We start from the raw sequence: 25,854 nt of genomic DNA, 5'->3' as shown, positions 1-25,854 counted from the left end.
CCCCTGCGGGTAACCCGGGTGCACAACAAAATGACAACGAAAACCACATTGAGGAGTTATTTTAAGTTAATATTTTTATTCTGTACAAGTGAAGTGGAATTTACAAAAACAAAATGGAGGGAAACCAACAGATGTTTCACATAAAGGAAATGCTGACTGGCCAACACAGGTGTAACTACTTACATTAAGTATAGTACAGATAAAAAGTGAAAGCAGCTGACTTTGTTTCAAGTTCTTGTTCTCAGATACATGTGTGACTTGTGTTGGCTGGACAGCTGGATGTTAACAAAATCAATGCAGGTGTTTGGACATTTGACCAGAGCACAGGTGTAATTAATAATTTAATTGAAGAGAAGGCAGCCATTATTAAAGGGTACCTCCACACATTTTGCACATTAAAGTGTGTATACAGGTCTTGGGGAGTTCTACTGCATATGTGAAAATAGTAGTATAAAGCCTTTTGTGGCTTTTGTTTGAAAGAAGAATGTGTGGACTGAAAAAGATATCTCTAGTTCTGCTGTATCGAGTCCAACAGTGTTACAGGAGCGCAATTCTGGCCAGAGGACTGCTTTTCAAAACCTGCTGCTCACATTACCCATGATTCAACTTAGCCACTCAGTGACAACACTGGAGGCAATTTATCAGATTATGTGCAGCTTCCTCTGGAGCCACAAAAAGCTTTATACTACTTTTTCCACATATGCGGTAATGCACTTTAAACACACTTTAATGTGTAAAATTGGTGGAGTTGCCCTTTTAATGGTAGTTAAACCTATGTTTAATGGGTCAAACTGTCCAGTGAATAAGACCTAGGCTGCTGTCGAATAGTCAAAACAATTATCTTCTGTCAAATACTTTAAAACATTTTTTCCTTGACGGAAAAAGTTATGAGGTCAAGGAGAGATGTGAAGCAGAATTCGTAAGGACTTAAGAAAAGACAGCCGGCTTACTTACACCAGAGCCGCAAGGTATTGTGGGATGACATTATCATCTTTCCTTTTGTAAAGAAAGGTCCAATGTATCCTATTCTAAAGGAGATAAGAAAGAAATATTGAAGCACCTTTCCTTAGCATTTAGAGAGCAAAAAAGACTATTTAATCACAGTGTTAAAATGACCTTGTGTTTGACTGATATGATCTGGACAGAGACTGTGTCTGCAGACCTTCAGAGTAAAAACATTAAAACAACAATATGTTGGTTATACAACTTGGATTAAGGGCTTTAATGTACTGCACAACAGATATGTGAAGATGTGGAATTGCTGCTAACAATACAATAAATAAATAACATAAAAAAAGGTCACAAGCAGCAGCAAACATTACCACAACAGGTAAGCATCGCATATCAATCAGTTTCTGTATTATATCCAAAAAAAAAAAGAAATCTCAAAACATGACGAGTTCAAGCATGAAATGCTTACGACTTTAAGCCTGACAAAGTATATTTGAATATCTGATGCTACCTCAAGTGCTGTAGTTTTGTTTTAAATCAGGATATTTGACCACAACAAGAACACCTGGTGTCGTTTGGTCTCCTGGTTTATACGATCATCATCAGCCAGTGACAAAGCGCACATGTGGACAGTGCTAGTAACAAATGATTAAAGGCCACACAGAGCGTTACACCAGCAGCTTCTGACAGACAATGCAATACAAAGCATTAGCTAGCTGTACATTGACTTAATTATCAGCAAAAGCTAAATGAAATGTTCTTCTGTAATGTAGTGACGATGTTCAAGTTTAAAGAACATGGCTCTGCGTTATTGCTGTTGTAACATATTGGTGTTCAAATTAACAATGAGATAAAAAAAATAAAATAACGTAAAACAAATATGACCAACAATATTTGACTGTTTCCCTTAATCATCAGTCAGTCTTCTTTCATTCAAGTATGAATCCTTGTTTTTTCAGTCAAAGTTGCCTGAGATATAATTATTTTACAGTACAGACAGCTGGAGCTTCATTAGCAGAGCAAAGCTGTGATACATGAATAATTCTATTCTTTACTATTCTCCACTAAACACCCAATATTTGTCTTGTGTTAAAAGACAACATCTATTTGCAAAACAAATTATTCGATTATTAAGAATTACACAGTCAGGAGGACACTAACACATACATTTTTGTTTTTTATAGCCTGCCCAATATATTGATTGTCACATATTATCACCAATATATCAGTATCACTGTATATGATGTCCTACCGTACCCAAATGTAACATTTTTGTTACTTATTTCTTGTTTTTATTCTATGGTTTTTATGATGTGACTAGAACCTAATTTGATTCAATTTATCTCACTAATTTTACTTACTATTATTCCATTTTATTTTTCATGTTTGCATCCTGCTATATGCTGCCAAATCATAAAACAAATAAATAATTGCTCATAAAAAGAAAAAAAAGAAATGGGCACATCGGCCAATATCTCGTATCCAAATTTTTAGGTTCCCAAAAATCAAGTGTTGGTTGGGCTCTACTTTTTTTTTTAACTGCTAAGGATTAAACCGAGCATAGCTCTAGCCAAATCTTCCCTGCGTACTCTCTGATTTATTTACAACATCTGGTTTATGAAGGCAAAAAGACTTACTGTGCAAAATCCTGTAAGAAACTCAACGATTTCAAGGCTCCCCCAGTAAACTCACAGTACGTGAATATAAACATTTTCAATTCCGAAGCATGGCAGCCTGCAGCAACAAAAACACATTACTGGCAAAATTATTTACATCGTAATCAAGCGTGTCTCAAAGCTGGCAGTAAATGCAGCTCAGCCCGTTGAGACTGCAGTGGAACTGAGTTAAAACAGGCAACACTTGGACCCCTTTAAAAAACGCTGGAAATTTGGAATGGAAAATGGTCTGAATCCTGCCTGGCACAAATGTAATACTCAGATCAGTAACTGTACCAACCTGACAGTGAACTCTGTGCACTCATCTGAACAGGAAGTGGTTTATACAGCGTCACCTCCCTGTCAGAACGATGAGCAGGTGGGAGCATTGAGGGATGACAGAGGCTCTGTTCACTGTTGTCATGGCTGTTTAAGTGCTTTTGTAACAACCCTCCACAACCCTGATTGATTCTCCTTTCAGCAGTCCATCCCTTCATCACTTTCACACCAGTCTGACGGAGCGTCAGTGCCGAAGTAACGATCTCCAAAATTACCTTTGGGAAGAAAAAAGCAAAGTAACATAAGGTTTTTTTTCCCCATATGTCCTTAATCCTAAGTAATTAGTAGGGTTTCTTCTCGACATCCTCAGTTTGATTTGAATTTCGATTCTAAGGTCACGATTCAATTTGACTTTTAATTTCAACATTTTTATCAGCACTGACAGCCGTGCCATTGTTAGACTATCACATCAGGATTTGTAAAGATCAACAGATTGTTGGTTTTATGCGCCAACAAAAGGTAATTTACAATTAATGTATAGTTTAATTTATTATATTAGATGCTATATGTGTGGCTACATTTTAAACATTAAAGTCAGCAGAGTTTTTATATATAGTTTAAGATAATAAATAAAAGATAATTTTTTTCCTGCAACTTATACTAAAGCAGGACTCCGACAATTCTCACAGATGATGAATTAAGGAAAACTGACTTCTATGTTTCTTGTTTACTACAAATTCAGCCTATAGGGGAAAAGAAAGCTCCTCACCGATGCCTGGTATGATGTGGAACTGGTCGTTGACCTCCTTGTCCACAGCAGTGGTGATGATGCGGACTTTAGGGAAGGCATAGGCCACTGAGTGGACACCCATCTCTGCCATTAGCAGGGACAACAGGAAGATCTTATCCTCGGCTACATCGTGGTCCTTCAGAGGATAATGGGGAGAGAGACAGAGGATGTTCATTAAAAACCTCAAGGACTGGTCTCCATCAAGGCTGACTGAATGTATTCACAGGTTTTTAGCAATAACACAATACCAGCTGCCTTCCAATTATCTTAACATGGATTAGATGGCTTATTCTATTTTATATGACATTTTTTCAATAGCAATGTGAGGTTTTTCAGCAAACCACTGAGGAAACACTTATAAGTTGATATTCATCAGTTTTTTTTAATGACAGCTGTAGACCCACTAGCAGGACTCTGACGGCCATGAGAGCAGCAGCTCCGGTGGACACGGTGCTATCCATCAGGATGACATAGTCTTCAGTGATGTCTTTGGGCAGACGAAGGTAGTGGAGCTAAAGGAAAGACATGAGAAATGTGCAGATATTCTCATATTTAGTATCTGTTACCAGCTTCAAACTCAGGCTCTACGTTATATTTTGATGTTCATTCATAATATTGACAGTCAAATTCAAAAATTCATCCAAAGCTTCTGTACAAACCTACTAAAATCATTCAATCACTGCAGAAAAAGAAAAAAAGATCATGGAAAGCAAAAACAGAATGATGAAGTTGTACAAGCAATAACAAAGAAGAAGCAATGAGTAAGAACAGAAAACTCCCTCCAGACAGAAAATCTAGGATTATATTGTGTTGGATGAGCAACTCCTTTCTGATGAGTTCTGGTGCTGTAAAATTTCATTTCATTTTTGATACAGCTCTCCACACAAAAAAGAAACATGCCTACAACTGCCAACATGTGACTAATCTCTAAATCCAGGAGGGAACTGTCAGTGATGTAAGCTTGTGGAAGCCATTAACACACTCGTTAAACTCCTGCTAAAATGTATTTCTTTCTAATACTTGTGTACTTAATGCTGTATGTGTACAGATTGTAGTGTTTGAGACTCACATACCTCTGGTTCACCCGTGTCGTGGTTGGTCTGGATGAGGATCTTTCCCAGTCTGATGTCTTTGCACACAGCCATCAGAGCCTGCTCCATCGTCTCTCCTGCTCTCAAGATGGAAACACCTGTGATCTGCAGAAAACACACACAATACATTTAGGTAATATTTACTTGAATGTGCATGTTAACTGGATCTGAGGGCACTAAAAGGTGACAAAAGTGATTAACTCCAGGTGAACAGAAGCCTAAAGAAAGACTTACTCTTTTACCGCTCAGTCTTTTCCCGTCATAGACGCCACCTTGAGGTGTCTCAACAGATACCGGCTGGAGAGGAAGAAAAAGACAGTGGAAGTGGAAAAATATTTTGTCAACTTGCCACTTTAACAATTATACCAGTCAACTGGATGTTTAGAGCAGAACATTAAATCATGGAGAATACATAAAACACTATTCCAACAAGATTCAACCTTCAAAAAACGCAGCAGCAGGTCAGTTAGTAATCTCCACTTTAATAACAGAAACACCAGAACTCACCTTGAGAGGCAGGAAGGAGAGGGCATGTTCTATCAGGAGCCTCATTAATCTCTTGGAGTAGAAGATAAACTCGTCCCTGTTTGTCTCCTTGTTCCTACACAAACACACAGAGGTCAGGAGCAGAGAGGAGGAAAAACATTAAGTCTCTGTTAAGAAAATTGTTCGAGCCTGACATACACCAGGGAATAAAAGTCTGAATCTTGTGTATTCTGACCTGATGATGGTGTGCATGCCGCGGACCTGCGGTGTGCTCTCCATCACGCTGAGGGTTTTGGGTAAAGGCTGGCCCTGGTGAGCCGAGGCCAGAGCTGATCTGTAAAAATCAAACATATACAAACACACAGAGTGACTCACATGCAGAAGAGAATCATACGAATTCTTAAGTAACATACTGTAGCAGCAGACTAGGGTTCCTCTCCAACTGCAGGGGAATTGAAGATATAAAAAGATAAAAATAGTTGTTTCCTAACAAAATGTAAAGTGATGCCATTTTAAGAGTTTTAAGTATATTTTGATGATTATCATGGTATTATCTTGAATTGCAATTATGTTGACCAGGATATTCGTGACTCTAAATTTTCATATTGTCCCATTTTTGGTCACCTGAACTGTAACGAATCAGGTCAACTATGACAAGTAAATAGATTCTACTGCAATAAATGATCAGATAAGATCGCAGATTGAGAAAGAAGCAGCTCGTTTCTTAACAAGCCACCTGGTTAATTTACCAAATCGATTGCAAATGTTTAAATTATTACTACCCACTACATACAGTATGTTGCTTCCAGTACACATGCTAGCTACTTGTGATATGAAGCAGATGTTTACAACATGTTGTTTGACTGAACAGGGGCTGGTTTCAGACTCTCGACCATCTTAATCAGGACTAACTGAACTAATACTGACTGCAGGGTTAAACAGGCTACTGTGATCTAAAAGCAAAATGAATACAAAAGAAAAAAGGATTGTTTTAAGTTTAGAAAAACGTCCAAAGCAAGCAACCCAAGGTGTTGGTACTTCACCTGCAAGGTTTCTAATTTGAATAATTTCATTCGGGTAATATTTGAGTTGTAGTAGCAGAAATTGTTGCCATCATATTAGTCAAACATTAGCTGAGAGTTCTGTGTTGTTCTTGAAACAGAGACTGACACAGTGTGTGCCATCACCTGAAGCCAACAAGATGCAAAACAAGAAATGAAGTCCTGAAAATTAGCACATGTTGCAGCAAACACACTTTCAAACACATGCTTACAATGTTAGAGAGCAATGAAATACTGTGTTTGCTGCATGCTCTGACCCAACTCTAAAAGAAATAAAGCATGCTTTGGCTGCAAATGAGTTTAATGCTTTTACTGCCAAAACAACTTCAGTGTTTCATCGTCAGATTTTGGTCATCAAAGAGAACAATCAAGCATGTTGGCTTTAGTCATTCAGTTAAAGATGCACAGTCTGTCTGAACAATAAAAAAAAGAAAAACTACAAAACTGCTTTTTAAAGTACGACACTAAAAGAGGATGCACAAGGGGAACCTCACATATCCCAGCGGAGCTTCCTCTGAAGAAGTGGACAGATATTCATTTGTTGAGATTAAGTGATAAAAAGTGAGAAGAGAAAGAAAAATACAGAAGAGAAAGAAGAGTATTAGAGCAGTGAAACAGCCCCACTACATCACTGCTGTGCAACACTGAACAAACATTTCAAGTTCAGGGCTGCAGAGAGGCTAGATCAATTCAATTTGTCTTGAAGTGGATTTATTTTAGGGTGACTCATAGGTCTTTACTGCACAGGTAGGTACACTGCAGGAGGCTTACTAACAGCCTGAGAGCAGCCTCTATTCAACCATATTTAACAAACTGACCGGAGCATCGATCTTTTTATGTAAACTCAAGCTTTTTTACAACTGTTTATGCGTCTTCTGGCCTGTGTCCTGTAGGCTGCTCAGAGGTTATTTTGTGTCCGTTTGTTGGTTGATTTGTCAGCGGTGTTGCACAAAAACTACCGAATAGACCCCATTAACTTCCACCGCAGATCCATTTAAAGGGACAAAAACAAAGACAAATATTTATTTTGTCTTTGTTTTCAAATGAGGTCTGGTTGAAGGCAGGAGGGGAAAGAAAAAAGGAGGAGGGAGAAGATGTAGAAGGTTAATAAAAAAAAAGCAACAATCATACCTCACAGTGATCTCACGCTGGAATGGTTACACAGCATTCAGCCAGGCAAGGGGGGGTCGTGCACGCACAAGGAGACACAAACACGCATGTGGGTTTGTGTGTGTAAACAGTGAAACACATGAGGAAAGGGAAAAAAACATGAGATAAGCAAACCTGCAACATAAACCTTTGAAACAAGCCAAACATTTAAAGTTTAATAAATGTTTGTTAGAATGTATCAATGACATCCCACCATTGAAATATGAATGAAGGCCTGAACAATGTTAACTTATATCGATCTTCAGCAGAATTATATGAAATGACCATGTTATCGTTTCACAGATTTTCATAATAAAGAGCTTCCTGACATGTGAGGCGGTACTTTAATCTAAATGTTAACATCAGCATGCTCACATTTATAACACTAGTACACTATGTTTCACAGGTATAAGGTTTACAATGTCCTTGGGCTGCAACTAACGATTATTTTCAGTATTGATAAATCTGCCAATTTTTTTTCTTTAATTGATGAATAGCTTAGTCTATAAAATGTCAAAAGTAAGAAAAAAGCTCAAATACACAAAATGATGTCATCAAAATTGCTTCTTTTATCCAAACAACAGTCTAAAAAAAACAAAGATTCTTCATTTACCGTCATAAATAACAAAGAAAAGCAACAAACCCTCACATTTAGGGAGCTGGAACCAGCAAACGTTTGGCATTTTTGCTTAAAAAAAATCCTGAATCAACTGATTAACAGTAGAGCTGCAACAATTAGATAAGAAGAACATTATTTGCCACCTTTTTTGATAATCATCTGAGTTTTCTCTTTATAGCCATTTGCTGGAATTTGGTTATTAAGTATTGAAAAGAACAAAAAATGTGACCTGATGATGGCGCTAGATGAAGTTAAGGAGTCACCAGTGTTATAACAATTCATCTTGAAGGGATCATGGATGTGTGTATGAAATTTAGTGTGAATCCATGAGGTGAATGTTGGGATGTTTCACTGGATTAGTGGACACTTTGACCTGTTGGTGATGCTGAAGTAAGAGTCAGGAGATCACTGCTTTGACAGAGCAAAAATGGGACGATAATTATGCTAACCAGTGTGTGTACTTCCAAATGTCCGAGCTACATACTGTAGGTGTGAAAGATATTCTGTGAGGTCTACTTGAAGGCATGCATGAATACGATGGAGGTGGAACAGATCATAGTTTGGTGCAGGTCATTAGGTGGCTGAGGGTACAGGGAGGTGAGGAGAGATGGACGACACCTGTCCTGACATTAAGTGCTCATTTATCTCAGGTAAACCTCTGTTTCAATTTCAGAAGACTATAGAGGGGAAATGAGGGGGATACAGAGACCAGGCAGATTTTGAATTGAGAAAATAAATCTTTAGTTTGCTTTTGGTGTCACTTAATCATCTTGAAGTATAACTCCTGAATTATAAGTCTACTGTAACAGGAAACTAAACAGACAGTGAAATCTGAATGGTTTCATCCAGTTTTTCACCTGCAAAAAACAGCATCATTTAGCTGTTCAACCAGCAGAGGGAGGAAGAGACAACATGTGGTTTACCAAGTGTACCATGGTCACCTGACCCAGGAGTCCATTCATCCATTTCCAAAGTAATTTCATTAACCAGGGTTTTAGATAAGGCTTACAGAGGTGGGAGATGGCACCATATATTTTCTAATGAAACTTCTGAGGAGGGCTGAAAAAAATCTCCTAGTGAGATCAAATCCTTCCTTTCACATTGGCACTGTTGTGTTGCTTTTCAAGAGTTAAGTTCAAGCAGTTTTCAAACACTTTCAAGGAACCTAAACCAGAGATGTATATCAAAACACAACCCCCTCAAAGCATTTTGAAACGGAAAGTCTGTAATGCCAGAGATGGAAGTTGTGACACATGTCCCACCCTTCCCTCCGAAAGCCAATTGGGATTACTAAACAGTGATTGCCCCCTTTTTACCTCAAGTTCGGTGATAAATGAAATTTCAGATTTTAGAGAAGTGCATTTATCTGTCCATGGACCGCTGATCATTTAAATCTAAAGAGGCAAGTTATGATGAAAACAGCTAATTTAAAAAACAGTCAAACGTGTTGCAAAAGTTATTATTTTGCTCATTTTGAAGCCCACTAGCTATATTATGGAGGTTATGATTGTTTAAAATAATATTCCAACAGCAGCAACAGCAGATTGAAGAAAATAAATAGCGTCACACTTATCAGTACAACGTGCAGTTGAGGCAGCACTTTTTTTTTCTTTTGCAAAAAAGCCCTCACAGACTGACCTAAGATTTACAATCAATAAGGGTGGAATAACTAAGATAAACCAAATGTTCAGCTGAGTCAGTAAATTTCTGTTGAAAAGTGCATTTCCAACTCTCACACAGTAACAGAAACAGACTGAGGAGTCCTTACCTTCTCCAGCTGGCTATGAACATGCTGAACAATCAAATCAAGGGCGACAAAGTTTTCTCCACCTGGAAATAAAATGAATTTAAAACACAAAAGGACAAGAAGTTAGTGATATTGTTTGAATTGAACCTGACCCCCCAAAAAGTACACCATATATCAAAGCAAGAAACTGTGAAGACAAAAATCATGATTAGATTTTCACATTTTCAACATTCTTTGAAGGCATCATTTTTTCGTTCTTACATTTTCCCTAAGGTCGTCTTGGCCTGAAGAGCAGCACTTAAGATGAGCTGCTGTTGACGACTGCAAAGAAGCTTCAACAACAGCACACTGGTGTATATACTTTGGACCAGTAGGAGCCCAGTAGCACCAGTATCAAATAATATGTAAAGTGTACACATACTGAAAAGTAGTAATGTTATATTTCTACACAGTAATCTATATTTCCACTGACCTCTGGGCACCACGATGTCAGCTGACTGCACTGTAGGCTCGATGTACTGCTCGAACGCCGGCTTGACAAACTTATTGTACTGTTTGATGATGCCGCTGATGTCCCGTCCACGCTGTGAAATGTCCCTCTTCAGCCTCCGTATCAAGCGGATGTCAGAATCTGTGTCCACAAACACCTTCATGTCCAGCAGCTGGCAGAAGGGAAGGGAAGGAAAGGAAAGAAGTCAGTATTAACATTCTGTGGGCTTTTTCGGCACTCTGTATGTTGTGTAACATGACACAACACAGTCGCCCTACTATAAATGCTAACTATGTAAATCCTCTGAAATGTAGGTTCCACCCTTTTGTTTTCTATCCAAAGGAGGCAAATACTGCATTTTAACGTACTTCATCACATTGATGTAAAAGTCATATACAAATCCAACACTGTCATAAAGCAGTCCTGCTCATTGATTTAAAACAACAGCTGTCTACAACAGCTTCAAACACCCACAATCTGTCTTGTGACTGCAGTGCAATACAAAAAAACTAATTTATTTTTGAACAGTTCTCTTTGAGCAAAACAAAGGAATAAAAATAAATACCAGGTTAAACGTTGTAGTGCGTACTTTTTTCTGACATGTTGATTGAAGCATGTTTTACTGATTACTTTAGACAAGTGATCAACCGATACTGATTATTAGTAATCAAGAAGACCGATGTGCAGATGTGCATTTGCAGAAAAAGTGAAAATCTTGGTGTGAAAAATTTGAATAACCAATAATGGAATGCAATTAAGTACAATTTACTCTGGTTCTGTACTTTAAGCAACAGTATGTAACTTTTATACCTTAAAATAACAGCTTCAAAATCATATTGATGGTACAGTGTCTTGTAATGGGGTGAATGGTTTCTAATTGTCTAATCCACTTCAGTGAGAGGGGAGGATCAGAGCGTTACATACATGTTTACTTCAAGATACAAGTTTTCAACAGATAACATTGTTATGATACGATGAGTTTTGTTTGTAGTAAACACCTACATTACGTCTGACAAATTGTTACAGACCTGGAATTTGTATTTACAACAGTTGTGTTGTACTCAGAAACTTTGGGGGGCACCAAATCACACAAAATGCCAATTTCTACATAATGAATAACCCTTTATTTACAAATTCGAGTTACATGTTGCTTTTTAGACTCAGATTATTAATACTTCATTATTATTTGGCATCAGAATTAAAGTAGCCAATCTGCATTATTAAAAATAATTTATTTTATCTGCAATCTGACAAGAAAAGGTAAAAAAATGTATGAATGTCAGATCTGATCATTTGGATAGGCCAATAATCACTTGATCACCACTTTAGACTGCGATCTCTGAAGCTGCCAAGGAAAAAAACAAATAAAACAAAACAAAAGATATTGGGCAAACTACAGAATAATCCAGTGAGGTCTGGATAGTTGATAAAAAAAAAAATCCAGGATTGTCAGAATATATTGGTTTAATCATTTTATTTTACTCTCGATTAATCTGTCAAATACTTTCTTGATCGATTGTTTACCAATAAAATGCCTCATGTTCACTAATATTTGGTCTATTAATGATGATTATAATCTCCCACAGCACAAGATTAATCATTAAAATTGCTTGTTTTGTCTAAGTTACTGTTCAAAATCCAAAGACATTCAGTTTATAAACATCGAAACATAAAGAAGCAGAAAATATTCGGTCTGGAGAAGCTGAACTGGAGAAAATGTTAGATTGTCATAATTGTTGGCAACCAAATTTCAACTAATTGACTGTTTCACCTCTGAGTTTATTTAATATGTGGTGTGCAGAAACAGTATAACTGTACTTATATTAAGGAGAGAGGAACAAATGACAGACAGAATCAAAGAAAAACTGAAGGCTTCATTTCTTAAAGCCAAAGACAACGGCGCTTTGCTGCACACTGAAAGTCAATAAAAAAGCATTTTTCTGCTGCTTCCATGAATTTACATTTTTATAGCTTAAATGTGGCATTGGGGTCAGGACATGTTAAAGAGTCAAACGTATAAACTGAGAAGACATCAGTTATTGCTGTCACTTTAAAAAGGGAAAGTCAGCCGTTGATCTGTCCAGTAAGCTCCATTAAACTGAACCTCAACTCAGCAAAACCAGGAAAAATCAATGCACCGCAATCACAACAGAGGTGGAACAACAAAGAGGCAACAGCCTCGCTCACCAACACAACTATTGATGACTAGTGAAATAAAAAAGAAGTTTGTGAGTGATTTAGATGAGGAGGACAGTCAGGTTCAGGTATAACTCAGTTGCACAACAAGCTGTCCAGTTCTGACTGCTGTAAATCTGACAAGTTGACCAACTGAAAGACAGCATGTTGCTGGATAAGCACGGCTGTCAGGCTATAGGAAGAGGTTACGTTAAAGAGCAAGGCTGAGGCAATAGGTACATTTTCTAAACCGTTCCAACAGGAAAACACTGGGGTGTTTTTGGCTATAATACTGAAACATGAAACCGAAACTGTACCCTTCAGTTAAGCTTTTTTTAAACAATCTGTTATCATCATCTGACATAAGGTGAATCTGAAGTAATATACCGGCAACCAAGAAATAGAATACAGTATACGTTTTAACAAAATATCAGGAAGTGTCTGCCAAACGACCTTTAACGATTCTGAGACTATGGAGAAACCAGAAAATGTCTTTTGAGTTTATGGTAACACTTAATTTAAAATCAATCTCGGATTCACTTTAACACGTAAATTCCCTTCAAACCATGTTAATCATTTATTACCAACATGGACAGTGAGAGAAGAAATGAAAAAACAAATTTACTCATTTCTCATTGTCCAGATCCCCATATTTTCTCCTTGTGTGTATGAATCCATGTACTATATCTTTAATAAAATGCGAAATGCAAAATATTGTACCTGCCTAATAATATACGTATGTTTATTTGTGTGTATGTCTTGGTGGTATGCAATTAAACTAACCAAGTAAGTGCCAAGCCAACGTCATTCATGTATGCATCATAAACAGATGGGATGCCCTCTTTTTGGCAATTCCAGTGAATTAAAGGGGAATTCTGTAGACTTCAAAAATATAGGTCAGTTAACCAGTCACAGGGAGTTATATACAGCCTGCGAAAACAGTTGCACAATGTCTTCTGTGGCTCTAGAGTGAGCCCTCCAAAGTTTGAGATAACAACCTTGAGGTCATTAGGGTCCATGTCAACTTGGAGATAAATGAGTGTGTTGTGTGTGTCCTGTGTGCTCAAGGGAAATGTAGGATCTAGTGGAGCTTGACCAATATGAGGGTCTAAAAGTCAAGATCTCTCTGCGTCTGCTGCTTTGAGTTTGTCCATATTTTTAAAAAGTGTGTCTCTTGGGAGTGGAATTGCAATACTAAAACCCTGGAGTCAAACTTTTAATACTGCAATAAACCAAGCTTCTTCATCACACTGATGCTGAAATCCTGTAAATCCAATTTTGCCATGATGAAGTCCTACTTATATACCACTTTGATATTACCAGTGTTAAAAAATCAATCTTCTATGATCTTCTCACAGTATATACCATCATATCACCGAATCCTAGCATAAAGTTTGTCTTAATGCAGCGTCTTAGTTTCTCAAACCAGACCTCTCCATTAGCATATCAGATTTGAAGCTATAATTGACTTAAATTACAAGAATGGACACAAAACGCAATTAATCACCGCGGACAAAGGCTGTTATTAAGTGAATCAGAGGGTAATCAACTACACAGCCAAGTCCCTGGGGAGGCTGCGTGCCTTATCGCCACGGTCCAGCTCTTACACACACACAGTCTCACAAATACACGTCACAAAAGGTTAAGGAGAGCGAGGCGGAGCAGCTGTAGGACCACTCCCTTTTAATTCATGGATTCATGGATTTCCTCAGTATGCAGGATTACATTTTCCCCATGAACTAGGTCCCCTATACACAAGCACACAAAGATGGGTGTAAATACCAGCAAGATATTGTTTGTAATATATATATATATTTTTAAACATGCTCATTTAAATTTTTTTAATTATTTCATTTATTTATTTATGCATCTATTTTTTTTGCTTTTTTATGTACAGAAAATGTTAAAATATAGGTGCTTCTCTAGAAATGTTACCATCTATTTCCTATAATATGTAATTACTTATTTAACACTAAGTGGAGCTCCTAGTAATAGATGGGAATTTTGTTTTAATAAATAATAAAATAAATAATAATTCAATTTAAAAAAAACTAATGGATAAAAATGATCAAACAGTGATAGTCATCATCATGATCCTAGAGGAAAACTGACTGACTGATATTTAATAAAAGGCCCTTATCTGCGCCAGTCGCTTCTGTCACCCATATGAAACAATTCATCACACAGATAAATTAGCAGTTAGTGGATTTAATATCCCTGCTCAGAATCAGAGAATTTATTTCACTATTAATCAGTCTGTTGGTTGTCTCTGGGCTGACGGAGCCATTAATCAGGTCTGGTGCAGAGAAGAGAGCATTATGAAAACTTTGCCAATGCAATAAATGTCTGAAGGTATTTAAAGAAATGTCGACCAGTTGCCAATCAGTGCTGCATTCACTGTCTGCATTCCTGTATGTTATTCATTGGGCACTTGATGTGTGAAACTGTTCAGGCATGTATGAGTTAAAAACAACGCGACAGGGCAAACAAAGAGTGAAAACTTAGTAGAGTGGAGAAACAGAGTTTTCTTACCTTCAGCAGCTCCTTGTTGGCAAATGCCAGGATGCCCTCAAAGATGACAACATTGGCCCCGTACACTGTTTTCTGTTGAGATGAACAAATTATGGAGGACAGATTCAATATTTTTAAGTCTAGCTTATAGCTCACAGAACCACAGATGTGTGTTGAAGGTGTTAACAGATGTTGATTTCCACATGTCCACAATAGCCATGAGGAGGTTGCTTCCATGTCACAGTTGCACATTTAAAGATGGTTGAATACAGCCCTAGTTCCAAGTCAAAGTGCGTCCTCAAGTTAAACCAAAGCTATTGAGACTTCTGAAGTCTAAAGTCGACATATCAAATGTCAAATGTCTTCCAAAGTTGCAGACTAAGTCAGTCATGAGATGTAATAAAGCTAGACTGGAAAACCAGGCAAATCTGTGAGCTCACGTTTTATTTGTTCTGGCAGAAGCGTCTGGTATGTCTCTCGTTCAGACAGATTTCCACGTCGGGCCAATAATTTCTAATATGCGACGCGTCTGACAGGAAACAACCAAGATGACATCAGAGAGACAACAGAGAAATATGGCGTGGGTAGGCCAGAATATTTTCACACCCAGCTATGTGAATAAAAGGTTTATTTTGACCAAACCAGAGTTGGTGATTATTGGAACAGTGAAAAGACAAACCATGACTGGAGCCCGACCAATATATTGATATGCTGGTTGATATTATTGGCTGATGTTAGCCTATTATAGATATATCTGTATCCGCTTTATCGTTGCACAATATGTGCCGCTATATATGTATATGATATATGATGATAGCTGCTGTTTCTGGTTAAACAGAAAAGTATCTTCTACTATGTTATACTTCTAACAAAAAGATCCATCTCGGTAGGGATCATTTTCATAACGCTGTCAGACACTCAAAGTAACAATCTCAGTGTTTCAGTGGCAAAAACAAAAGCTTTTAGTGGACAGTTGAAGTTGTTACATTGCAGCCTGTTTCACACCTGCCGACTGAGGCAATCCGCTGAACCAATTCTGAAACTTTTTGTACAAATTAGACATTTAGACACCAAAATATTGAAGTATGTATGCATTTTTTCACATTTTATATTTGATTAATAATTAATGTTGAAAAAAGTAATGGCAGAATAATTGTTAGTTGCAGCCCTACTGATCAGTTGAACGCTGCTGCATGAAATCCTACAGCCATCTAGCCCCACAAACAACCTCAGCACACGTGCATGTGCTTCACTGTTATCTGATGAAACTCATTGTGAACCTGCTTTACTACCGAGGAGAGCAAGCGTGTGTGAAAGATTAATCACCATCTCAATCAAAGAGAAAATGGTGCAGAGTATGTCACAATCCTATTACCTTCCTCTGACCAGCTTCATGCAAAAGTCAATGGAATGGACACTTGAGTATTGATTTGGAGAAAGAGAGAGAACCAGCTAGGAGACACAAAGCGAGAGAGACAGAGAGCGTCCATGCGAGGCTGTGTGTGAAAAGCAGAAAGCGAAATCTAAAGAAACGGATGAGTGTTTATCGATTTGTTCATTTCCCTGGTATTTGCTAGAAGATGATTTAGTGGCTCTTTAACATGTTTAAGAGAAAAAGAGAGAGAAGGTGACCTCCTGTTTTACCAGAGAAGAAGAAGCAACTCTTCTTCATCCATTGAATACACAGTATATCCAGCCTGAAGCTAGCTGGCCCTTTTCAGTCCTCAACTCCCCCGGGGCCTGGGGCTTAATTACACTCACCCCAGTACAAAAGGCCCATAAAATGATTTCAGAGTCACAAGTCGTGATAGGCGATTTCCCGCGTGGTGTTGTGCCTTTCAGCCATGAAATTACATTGCAAAGAAATAGAGAGGAGTTGTCAGAGTGCTACACGGCTAGATTGATTCTTCACAATGCTTCTGGGAGCGGATTTGTGCTCTTTGCTTGGGTTAATGTCTTGTACATTAAATCCTTAATAATTAGCAAATTAGCAGGCATCTCAGCTGGCACCAGCCCAGACGACTAATACATCTCCAGAGAGAGTTCAGGGATTTGTAACCACAATGGTAATTTGGTCCTCTAAATTACGAGAAAATAAATAAATACAGTTTACTGCTTTTTTTTTTTGGTGAAACAGATTATCGTCTAAAAATTAAAGTGAAATGGTCGATTGCATTGAAGTTTAGGTCATAATTCTTTAACTATGAAGACAGCTTTAGAGATATTTAATCCACAAAGATTGGATTATCAATTCTGCTCCAACTAATGATGATTCATGTCATGCATGTCCAGGTAAGTTACCCCAGAGTCTATTAAGTTAGTGAGAATGTCTTACCCATTCTTTGCGCCTGCTGTGAGATGTAAAGTCGTAAACTGGGACTTTGATGCTTTTTCCTTTCTTCAGCTTCCTCAGGACGTTGACCAGCAGCTCAAAGTCAAAGGCATCAGGGTGGTCGAAGTTATACTCATTCTTAGCTGCGAGCTCCTGCTCTTCTTTACTCAACACCTAACACACAAACACAGCACAGACGAAAAACACGATATCAATCTTTTCATTCAATCTGTGTCCTTTGAATCATGTCAATTGTAAGTATTATAAAAGTTCCCATGGAGGATGAATCCTCAATTATCAATTGTAATTTGGAACATCAAAGTCAATGCTGATCTTTTAATACTGAAATTAGTGTGAGATCATGAGAAAATTATGCTTGATGTAGGAAGATACATTTCATACAGGAAATATTGATGGCAAAATTTCACAAAGTGTCTTCAACCAATTTCAATTTTAAAGAAAATCAAGTTCCTCATCTGTTACATTAAATATATAAAGGTGGCTTGACAGACCAATATGTGAAATACTTCTGAATTAAGGTGCCACCACCAAAATGTCCTTACATCACTAGATATCTACATATTATATTAGTGATGAAATCTGTTTAACTTAAAAGTACGTAACATTAGAAATCACATTTTTTTTAATCCAACACTGTTTGGCATTAGAGTTCAGTTTTCCATCTCCACTTATTTTACTCATTAGTGTTCAATTGACTACAAGAATACAACAACTGGGTCTCAATCTATAGAAACATGCAGACCTAATGGGCTCGATTCTGTGAGTAAAGCAAACTGAAAAAACAATCGACCTCTCAGAGGAGAGAATGGAATAAATGATATGAGCTATTGTCCTCAATTGGTTATCAATCAGCAGCTTTTACTTATTGTGCTGAAATCAGCAATAATGATAAACGAGCATTGAAAGAGCAGCTGTTTGATTTTACATCAGCTTAATATTTAATTTACACTGACTGGGTGTTGTTTGAAAATCAAAAGCTAATTAATTATTACGGATCATTGAGTTTAAAATGCTGAGCAAGTAATCTGAATTATGATTGAACTGATTAAATAAAGTAATTAGTTTTTACAACTATGCACTGCTAAATGGCATCAATCAAACCTTTCATTTATATTTTAAATGACAGTTTACATAGAGCGCTATTAACTGGATTGTGTACCTTGTAGAAAGAGTCCATGGAGAGCAGAACCACCCAGGGAACGTCCAGTGCTTCAATGATCTTATTGGCAACTGTGGTTTTACCAGAGGCACTTCCTCCACACAGACCTCCAGGAAGGAAACAGACAGAAACACCAAACTGTTACAAATAAAGAAAAATCTGAAAACATCGAGAAATGGAGCCACATATTTGTCAGATTGAATCAGCAATGACTGATCCTGATCTTTTGTTTTTAAAGTCAAAATTACCATCAGATTTCCAATGTATCTGGCGAACCTGTAGAGCAGTGATTCAAAACATTTTTGAAGCAAATTTTAATGAATTGCTGCTATTCTTATGTGACAGTTAACTGCAGCTTTTTAAGAGTAAGATTTAATTCTAAAAATAAAGTTTACAGAATCCATGTATATTATAACTTTCTTTTTTTTTCATATTAACTTTGAATGTATATTTTATTCATGCTGATTTTGATGCCAGGAGACATCACACAAATATGATGACAGGGTTGTTTCATTTCAAATATCAAAAAGATGTTTTGTTTACATGAGTGATTGTGTTAATGAAACACCAGATTGTGTTGAAAACTGAAGCATTTTTCTATGAATTATATTCGAATTAAAGAATATTCAGACTCTTGAAAAGATTATGGACAAAATTAAGCATTTTTCAAACTTCTGAGACTTTGTACAAACCCTTAAATTGAAAATATTTGTGATTTGGACTGTCCGTCGGACAACATTTGTTATCTGAAAACATCATCTTTAGTGAACTGTGATGGGCATCTGTGTCTAAACTAAATGGATAGCTGATTAATTAAGAAAATAACTGTCGGATTAATCAAAGCTGAAAAATAACTGTTACCTGCAGCCCTACTTAATAGTGTTTGCCACCTATTACCGCCACATCTTTTAAACTTTTTAACCCTAAAAAGGGTTAAAAAGTAAAAACACAAATTTTCTATTTAAAATATGTAGTCTCCAAGCCCAAGTGAATATTTCCTTGTCGACATCATTTTAGTTTCCATTTAATGTCAGGGAAATTAGACTTTAGGAACATCTGTAGTGTTGACCTAATAGCAAGTGTGATGTTTAGAAAAAAATGGCAGTGTGAAAATCTACTTTCTTGGTGCTGCAGAAATGTTTGTGTGTCACCATATTTTGTGCTGTAATCAATAACTTGAAGAAATAAAAACATTGTCATCAGTACCGCAGATGTAAGAAAAGTTAGTCTGTGCTTGATCTCCTGGGTTAAAGACCACAACAGTAAGCCTTCAGCACAACAATGCTGGGAAATGGGCCAGAAGAACATGCTGGCTGGCTGGCGAGGAGGTGAAAAAACAGGATGCATTTGCTGTGAACGTTTGTGTGTTTGTTGGTGTGTGTGCACAGGAACAGAAATAGCCTACAGAGCTACTTCAGTGGTATAAACAACTCTGAGTGAGGTGTTGGGGGGGATTTTTTTGCTCAGATAAGAACCATCAAGGTCAAAAGTGCTGACTGGCAGACTGAGGAAAAAACACTGCAGTGCTGCTCATTTCTCCGTATGATTACAGCTCCAGAGGGGTTGTAGAAATACTGGCTCTGACTTACAATTGATGTATTAAAAGAATTAAAATCCTATTTACTGTGTTCATATGGATTTAGCATAGGTGACAAATTTCTAGTGAAGCCTGGCAACTGAAGCGGCTTGTTAAAGCAGATAAAACTGCCTTTTCTATTAGCAATAAAACCAGACTGAGGGGGTAGAAAACAACCTCTGGTATCTATGACGCTTCACATCCTGTCCTTACGTCCCCTCTTCATCCCTCCTCTTTTTGTTCATCTGTCCAGCCATCTTTTCTTTCCATCCCTATCTCCCCTTAAGCTTTTCTCTTTCTCAGTTTTTCTCTATCTTTCGCTGACCTTTAATACATTTTGGTTCATTCTCTCCAGCCATGATGCTCTGGCCAGTTTCCTGCAGTTACACAGTCTGGTCCTTTTTAATTGGAGCCACATGGACAGCAGAGTGTGAAATTGTAACCAGTCACTGCGGCCCATTGACAATAATAGATTGCCTACTAAAGATAATGTCCACCTCTCCCTGCACGTCTTCCCATTCATGCCAGTCTGATGTGTTTAACCACAGAACATCAGCTCAGTGAATGCCAAACACACACCACACACACATACAGATGTGTACACACAAACACACAGTCTCTCTGTCATGGTTCATTGGGGCAGATATTTTTCTGTGCTGATCAGCAAGATGGTGGCCAGAGCATCATGAACATTTAAGACTGCTGTCTGGGCACGTATATACACAACTGTTACTCAAAATGACAGTGTGATTTTTTATTTATTTATTTATTTTACATAAAATAGGTTCAGTACCCCAAAAAAAGTCAACTTATTAATTAGTTGATTGAGGAAATTAATCAACAATTTTGCTGATAATTTAATAATTTATTTAATTCTAATTCAAAATTATTTTTCCTACTGTTCTATTAGATTTTGTATTCTTGCACTTGCCTCCAAACCTGACGCACCAGATGGTTTGTTACACAGAACCATCTGGAGAGGCGCTGCTAGAAACTGTTTGCAAAAGGTCAGGCACATTAAAAAAATACTTGGTGGGTGATTGGACAAACCATCCGTCGATCACCATCTATCACGGGCAAACTTCAACCAATCAGTATCACCAGTAAAAGAACGCTACCAGTCGAGCCGGTTTGTAATCAAACACTTGCAAACGCCAGTCAAGAAAAGAGCAAACGTGTTTTCCATCGAGAAAACTCTACAAATCTGTTCTTTCCTCTTCTTTCAATAAAATAAACTCTACAGTTCTGATATAACTAAGTTGATAGCTGCTTCAATGTTAATCTCTGGAGGAGCCGCCATTTTTGTTTTTAAAACAATCAATTGCTTCTCTTGCTGGTTGTCACACCTAATCCACACCTGTAGCTGCCAGTAGTTTCTCATAGGATGCTGACTGGTTCAACAACTTGGGTTCAGCTTTCAAGCACATAGATGGGTTAGGGTTAGGGTTAGGCAAGATGGAGAATCCAAAAAACTCTTGGTGAATTTGCTGGCATTGATTTGGGAACTCATCAGGCGTCAGAGATCAGGGATTTGCTCTCTGAATCATTGACTGCGTACAAAGATGGAAAACTTGACAACTCCCCAAAAGTGAAGCCAATACAGGTCATAAACCCGACCCTGTACTGGAGCAGATGTGACATGAGCCAAACTAAAAACTCAAAGTACACATCAAATACATTTTTTCCTGGAGATGGTTTCTGCCATTTCAGGTCATTCTTACCATGCTGATGTATTTTCAAGTGTTTAATTAAAAAACAAAATTATCAGTAAAGTAGTTATTTGATGCTATATAAAAGGGGATAAAACATTATGATTGACAGCTGAGCCTTGCTCACAATTGAGTGGATGGGTTTACAGGCAGGACTTTGATCTCATGGCTTCACTGCCTGATCACTCCTGCGCAGAGTCTGACTCCAAATGACACCACCGGCGCAAAATGGCAGCACTCGTATGTGGGATATTTTGGCTTCATTTTTGTTCAGCGGGGGGAAGTGGAGACACATCGTCCATCTTTATGACACTTACCAATTAGAAATACAGTACAGAAGAACGAAAGTAGAGACAGCTTTCTATATCTCACCAATGACAAATGCCTCTTTGAAGGTGGTCCCAGTCACGTTGTACCAGGGTGGTCTGCCGGCGGTGTAGATGGTTCGTTTGTTCGTCCTCAGCAGTGGAGGCTCCGTCTTCGACTGGCTTGTGGTCCGTTTTTGTGGCGATAAAGACGGGGTCAAAGGGCACCGGGGGACACGTTCTGAGAGCCCATCCAGGGAGTCATCCCCACTCCCACTGGAGTTAAAGACAAGAGGACAACCAATGCAAAGATCAGAGAGCAGCACATTGACTTTGTTCCAAAGGTTCAGCTCACAGGTTTCTATTTACTGTACTTCAATTGCAAACCACTGTGTTATAAATACCTGAAATCATTATAAAAGAAATAACTCCAAATGAATTGTATTTGGCTAAATAACAGGAGTTTACTTGGAGCCTTTACGGCAGAATTGATCTGATTTGGCTCCAATTTAGTCCTTGTGACTTCATGCCTGCTTGATAACTACTTTAATCTGTGCTGGTTGCCATCAGAGATGCCCTGTTAGCTCATAGTTGGCCCCATGCTGCTGCTCCAATTCAGGCATTTAATTCTGTAGCATCTGCAGGTTCCACAAAGCTAGTTTTAAGACCGGTTTCACAGTCAAAAGGCTACTTTTGATTGTAAGACCTGCAAAAGGACCAAAATTTGATCCTTAACGCTTAAATGTTTTGCCTTTTGTGGACCTGCAGATACTTTGCTGTCCTGTAGAGAGATGAGAGGGAGTTTGAGTACTCGAGTATCTCTCTCTTAACTTTTCTCTCCACAGTGAGGTCTCTGCTGTCGGTGTGGTTGAGGGGGAGGAAGGGTGAACTTTCCAACACTCCCCAGGAAATCACATCGCTGCCCTGGATAGCATGAGGTGGGGCCAGCATTCACATGAGTAAGGCTGTCATCACTTGGCAGGGACATTTTTTGACTACAATCAAACTATCTCACTATCCTTGTACTTTAATGAGCCCTGTTTGAATAAAACATTTAAATATGATAATCTAATGGTGCTTTATCCATAAACATGAACATCTTGCATTCACAAATCATAGGGTCTTCAGTTTCTAGTCTCTAATAAGATGAATAAATGGGTGTGATTGTGCAGCTGTCATTTTTAATCAGTCAAGCAAATATTTACCTGACCCATTTTAAATGGGTTCGTGCATGAAATAAAAATGACACATATCAGAGCTATGCATCTCAAATAACCACCTGGGTTCCACTCAGTTTGCCCTCATTTCAGAATAATCCTTGTGGGAAATATAGTACTGTAATAATCACAGACCTACCCCTAACAAACCCAACGGGACAGGTGTTCAAACATAACCAGGTCCGCATGGCTGCCAGGCAGACACCTGACCCCCCCTACACATCCTCAGTGCTACGTGTTATGAATGAGCGAGTGTTAGCCACGAAGTAGCATTAGCTTCCGTTAAGAAGAGAAGACCAACAGCAGACTCCATCTTCTATCGAAACCATTTACATGTTTCACTTGTTATTACTTGCTCCTCGTCATTAAAACACATTCATACAATGCAGAATGAAAGGAGTTTTCGTTTCTAGTTAGTGGTTAATATGCCGAATTTACCAGGCCAGGCTGAAACGCTGTCAGGTAAAGTTACGTCCATTGTAAACGTTTGCAGACACCATAACTCGCATAATTCGTCACATTTTCACAGAAGTTTGGCGTGACGTCCTCAGTAAAACAGAATAAACCGTTATAAGCGCAAGTGAAACCAGGGGAAGAAAGCTAATGTTAACATAACTGTCGCTGGGTATAACACTGCAAACGAACCTCTTCCAAATATTTTATGATTTAGCAACAACCACCCTATTGTTGTTATAGTGTTATTTGTAATTTTCCGTCTCTTTGTCCTTTGCTTTTGTGTACACGTGAACACAATGCGTGGGTCTGACAGTGGAAGCTAGCCTGCTAGCCGCGTAAGCTAGCTAACGAGAGCCAGGTTTCACTCCGTTACTCCCTTACAGTGTTCTGACACAGACACAGATATTAGTACTTCATGTTTTACCTGTCGGACCTCGACATGGATCTGTCTGTGTCCATTCCTTCATCTGTCTGCTGTCCGTCTGGTTTACTTTCGCAGCTTGTTGTTGCCATGTCTGCTTGGCGGTGCGGCGCGGAAACCAAACACTGGACACGTCATGACGTTGAGGGACGTAAACTGATGCTGTATTTATGGTAATCAGACAGTGTGCCATTGTAATCTAGAAAATATGTTGATTATTTCTGTTAATAATAGGCCTAATAATAATAATAATAAAAAATAAATACATTTTAAAGAACTCCTGAGGGTTCGGATTAGTGTTAATTTGCTTACACATGAGAGGTCACAGAGCATTTTCTGTCAGGAAATGTGAAACGCTTCATGGTAGTCCATTCCAACCACGAGATAACAGGGACCAAATAATCAGTGGACACATTCATTACAAAATAAAGCAGACAAACTTGATAAACATTTTTTAAAAGTCCATATAATAACAGGAGTTTCTTTATGCTATCAAAAACATTGACATCCTCAGTTTTAAGGTGAGCAATGTCGCAACAACACAACAAATAGGATAGATTACTCAGATTGAAATGATATTGTAATTTCGGATTATAATTAATAAGCAAATTGTGTTTTTATGCTTGTAGTTGTAAAAACATTGCTGACAAATGACAAGTAGAAAACTTAACTTCAGAGTAGCGCAATGAAGGCAAGATGATTAAAACTTAACAGATTTACGTTTGTCCCAGCAGCACCCGAAGGCAGCATTGGCGCGGCAGTCATCAATGATGAGCAGTGCCGCAAATCCACGTTAAACCCGTATTACATTATATTTTTGGATCCTGTTTCACATTGTTTTACCAATTTAATAACAAAGAGCTGGACTTTATATTATCAGTTAATAATTTACATGTTTACATCTTTGTCTTTGACTGTTTAAAGCCATAATTTTGTATGTTTTATTGACGCTGAACGGTTTTTCATGCTATCAATTTAGATAAATAGGCCTAAAGCTAAATTCTACAGCCATTTTTTACAAGACTGACACCAGTAGATATACATCTATAACATACATGTACATGCAGTAGTATTTTTATTAGACATAAGGACTTTATGTATCTTAAATATGGATCTTTTAAAAGATAAATTTGCTTTATTTATTTTTGGGAATGTTGGCTGCAGAAATCTGATTATTTTTTAGAATCTTATGAGATGATGGTGAATCTTTTTCGGCATATTCTTTAACCTGACACATCTGTAGATTTATAAATAAACGATAAAACTGTAACAGCCCTGATTTATTTCATAATTTTTGTTTGGGAATATTGTTTTAGACTCTCATCTGTTTGTACATATTTAGACACAGAGAAATTAGTATTTTTTCCAAAAATCGTATAATTTCTTTTTCATTTATGATCTGTGATAAGCGTGGATGTTTTGCTCTGATAAAGCCTGTAAATCAATCAACATGGCATAAATCTTATTTTACATCACCCTATGTCACGCTCCTGTCGCCTAAATGTATGAAAGAAGAGTTGATTTAAAATCCAGGACAAAGATCTGCGCTGATTTATCTGAATATCTGCAACACATCCTCATATTTCATGAAGTGTAACTGACATTTGAAAAAACATGTGAGCCGAACATTGTGCAATAATCTCAATTTTAACAT

The 25,854-nt window shown here is 37.8% G+C and overlaps 1 protein-coding gene across 1 annotated transcript; it reads right to left on the bottom strand.

The window, feature by feature from the left end:
- Positions 1-56: 56 nt before the first annotated feature.
- Positions 57-24,309, bottom strand: LOC141018257 (uridine-cytidine kinase-like 1). The gene is made up of 15 exons (XM_073493180.1): positions 24,204-24,309; positions 22,174-22,382; positions 18,517-18,623; positions 17,340-17,510; positions 15,026-15,097; positions 10,301-10,490; positions 9,850-9,911; positions 7,445-7,461; positions 5,488-5,586; positions 5,274-5,367; positions 5,001-5,063; positions 4,749-4,871; positions 4,080-4,187; positions 3,655-3,811; positions 57-3,160 (listed from the first exon to the last, which is right to left on the bottom strand). The coding sequence occupies exons 1-15, from the start codon at positions 24,290-24,292 to the stop codon at positions 3,084-3,086; spliced, it is 1,638 nt and encodes a 545-aa protein (XP_073349281.1). The 5' UTR covers positions 24,293-24,309; the 3' UTR covers positions 57-3,083.
- Positions 24,310-25,854: the final 1,545 nt, after the last annotated feature.

The sequence above is a fragment of the Pagrus major genome, chromosome 22, assembly GCF_040436345.1.
Source record: "Pagrus major chromosome 22, Pma_NU_1.0".
Classification (NCBI taxonomy): domain Eukaryota; kingdom Metazoa; phylum Chordata; class Actinopteri; order Spariformes; family Sparidae; genus Pagrus; species Pagrus major.
The sequence above is the reverse complement of the archived record's forward strand: the minus strand, read 5'-3'. Positions and strand labels throughout refer to the sequence as shown.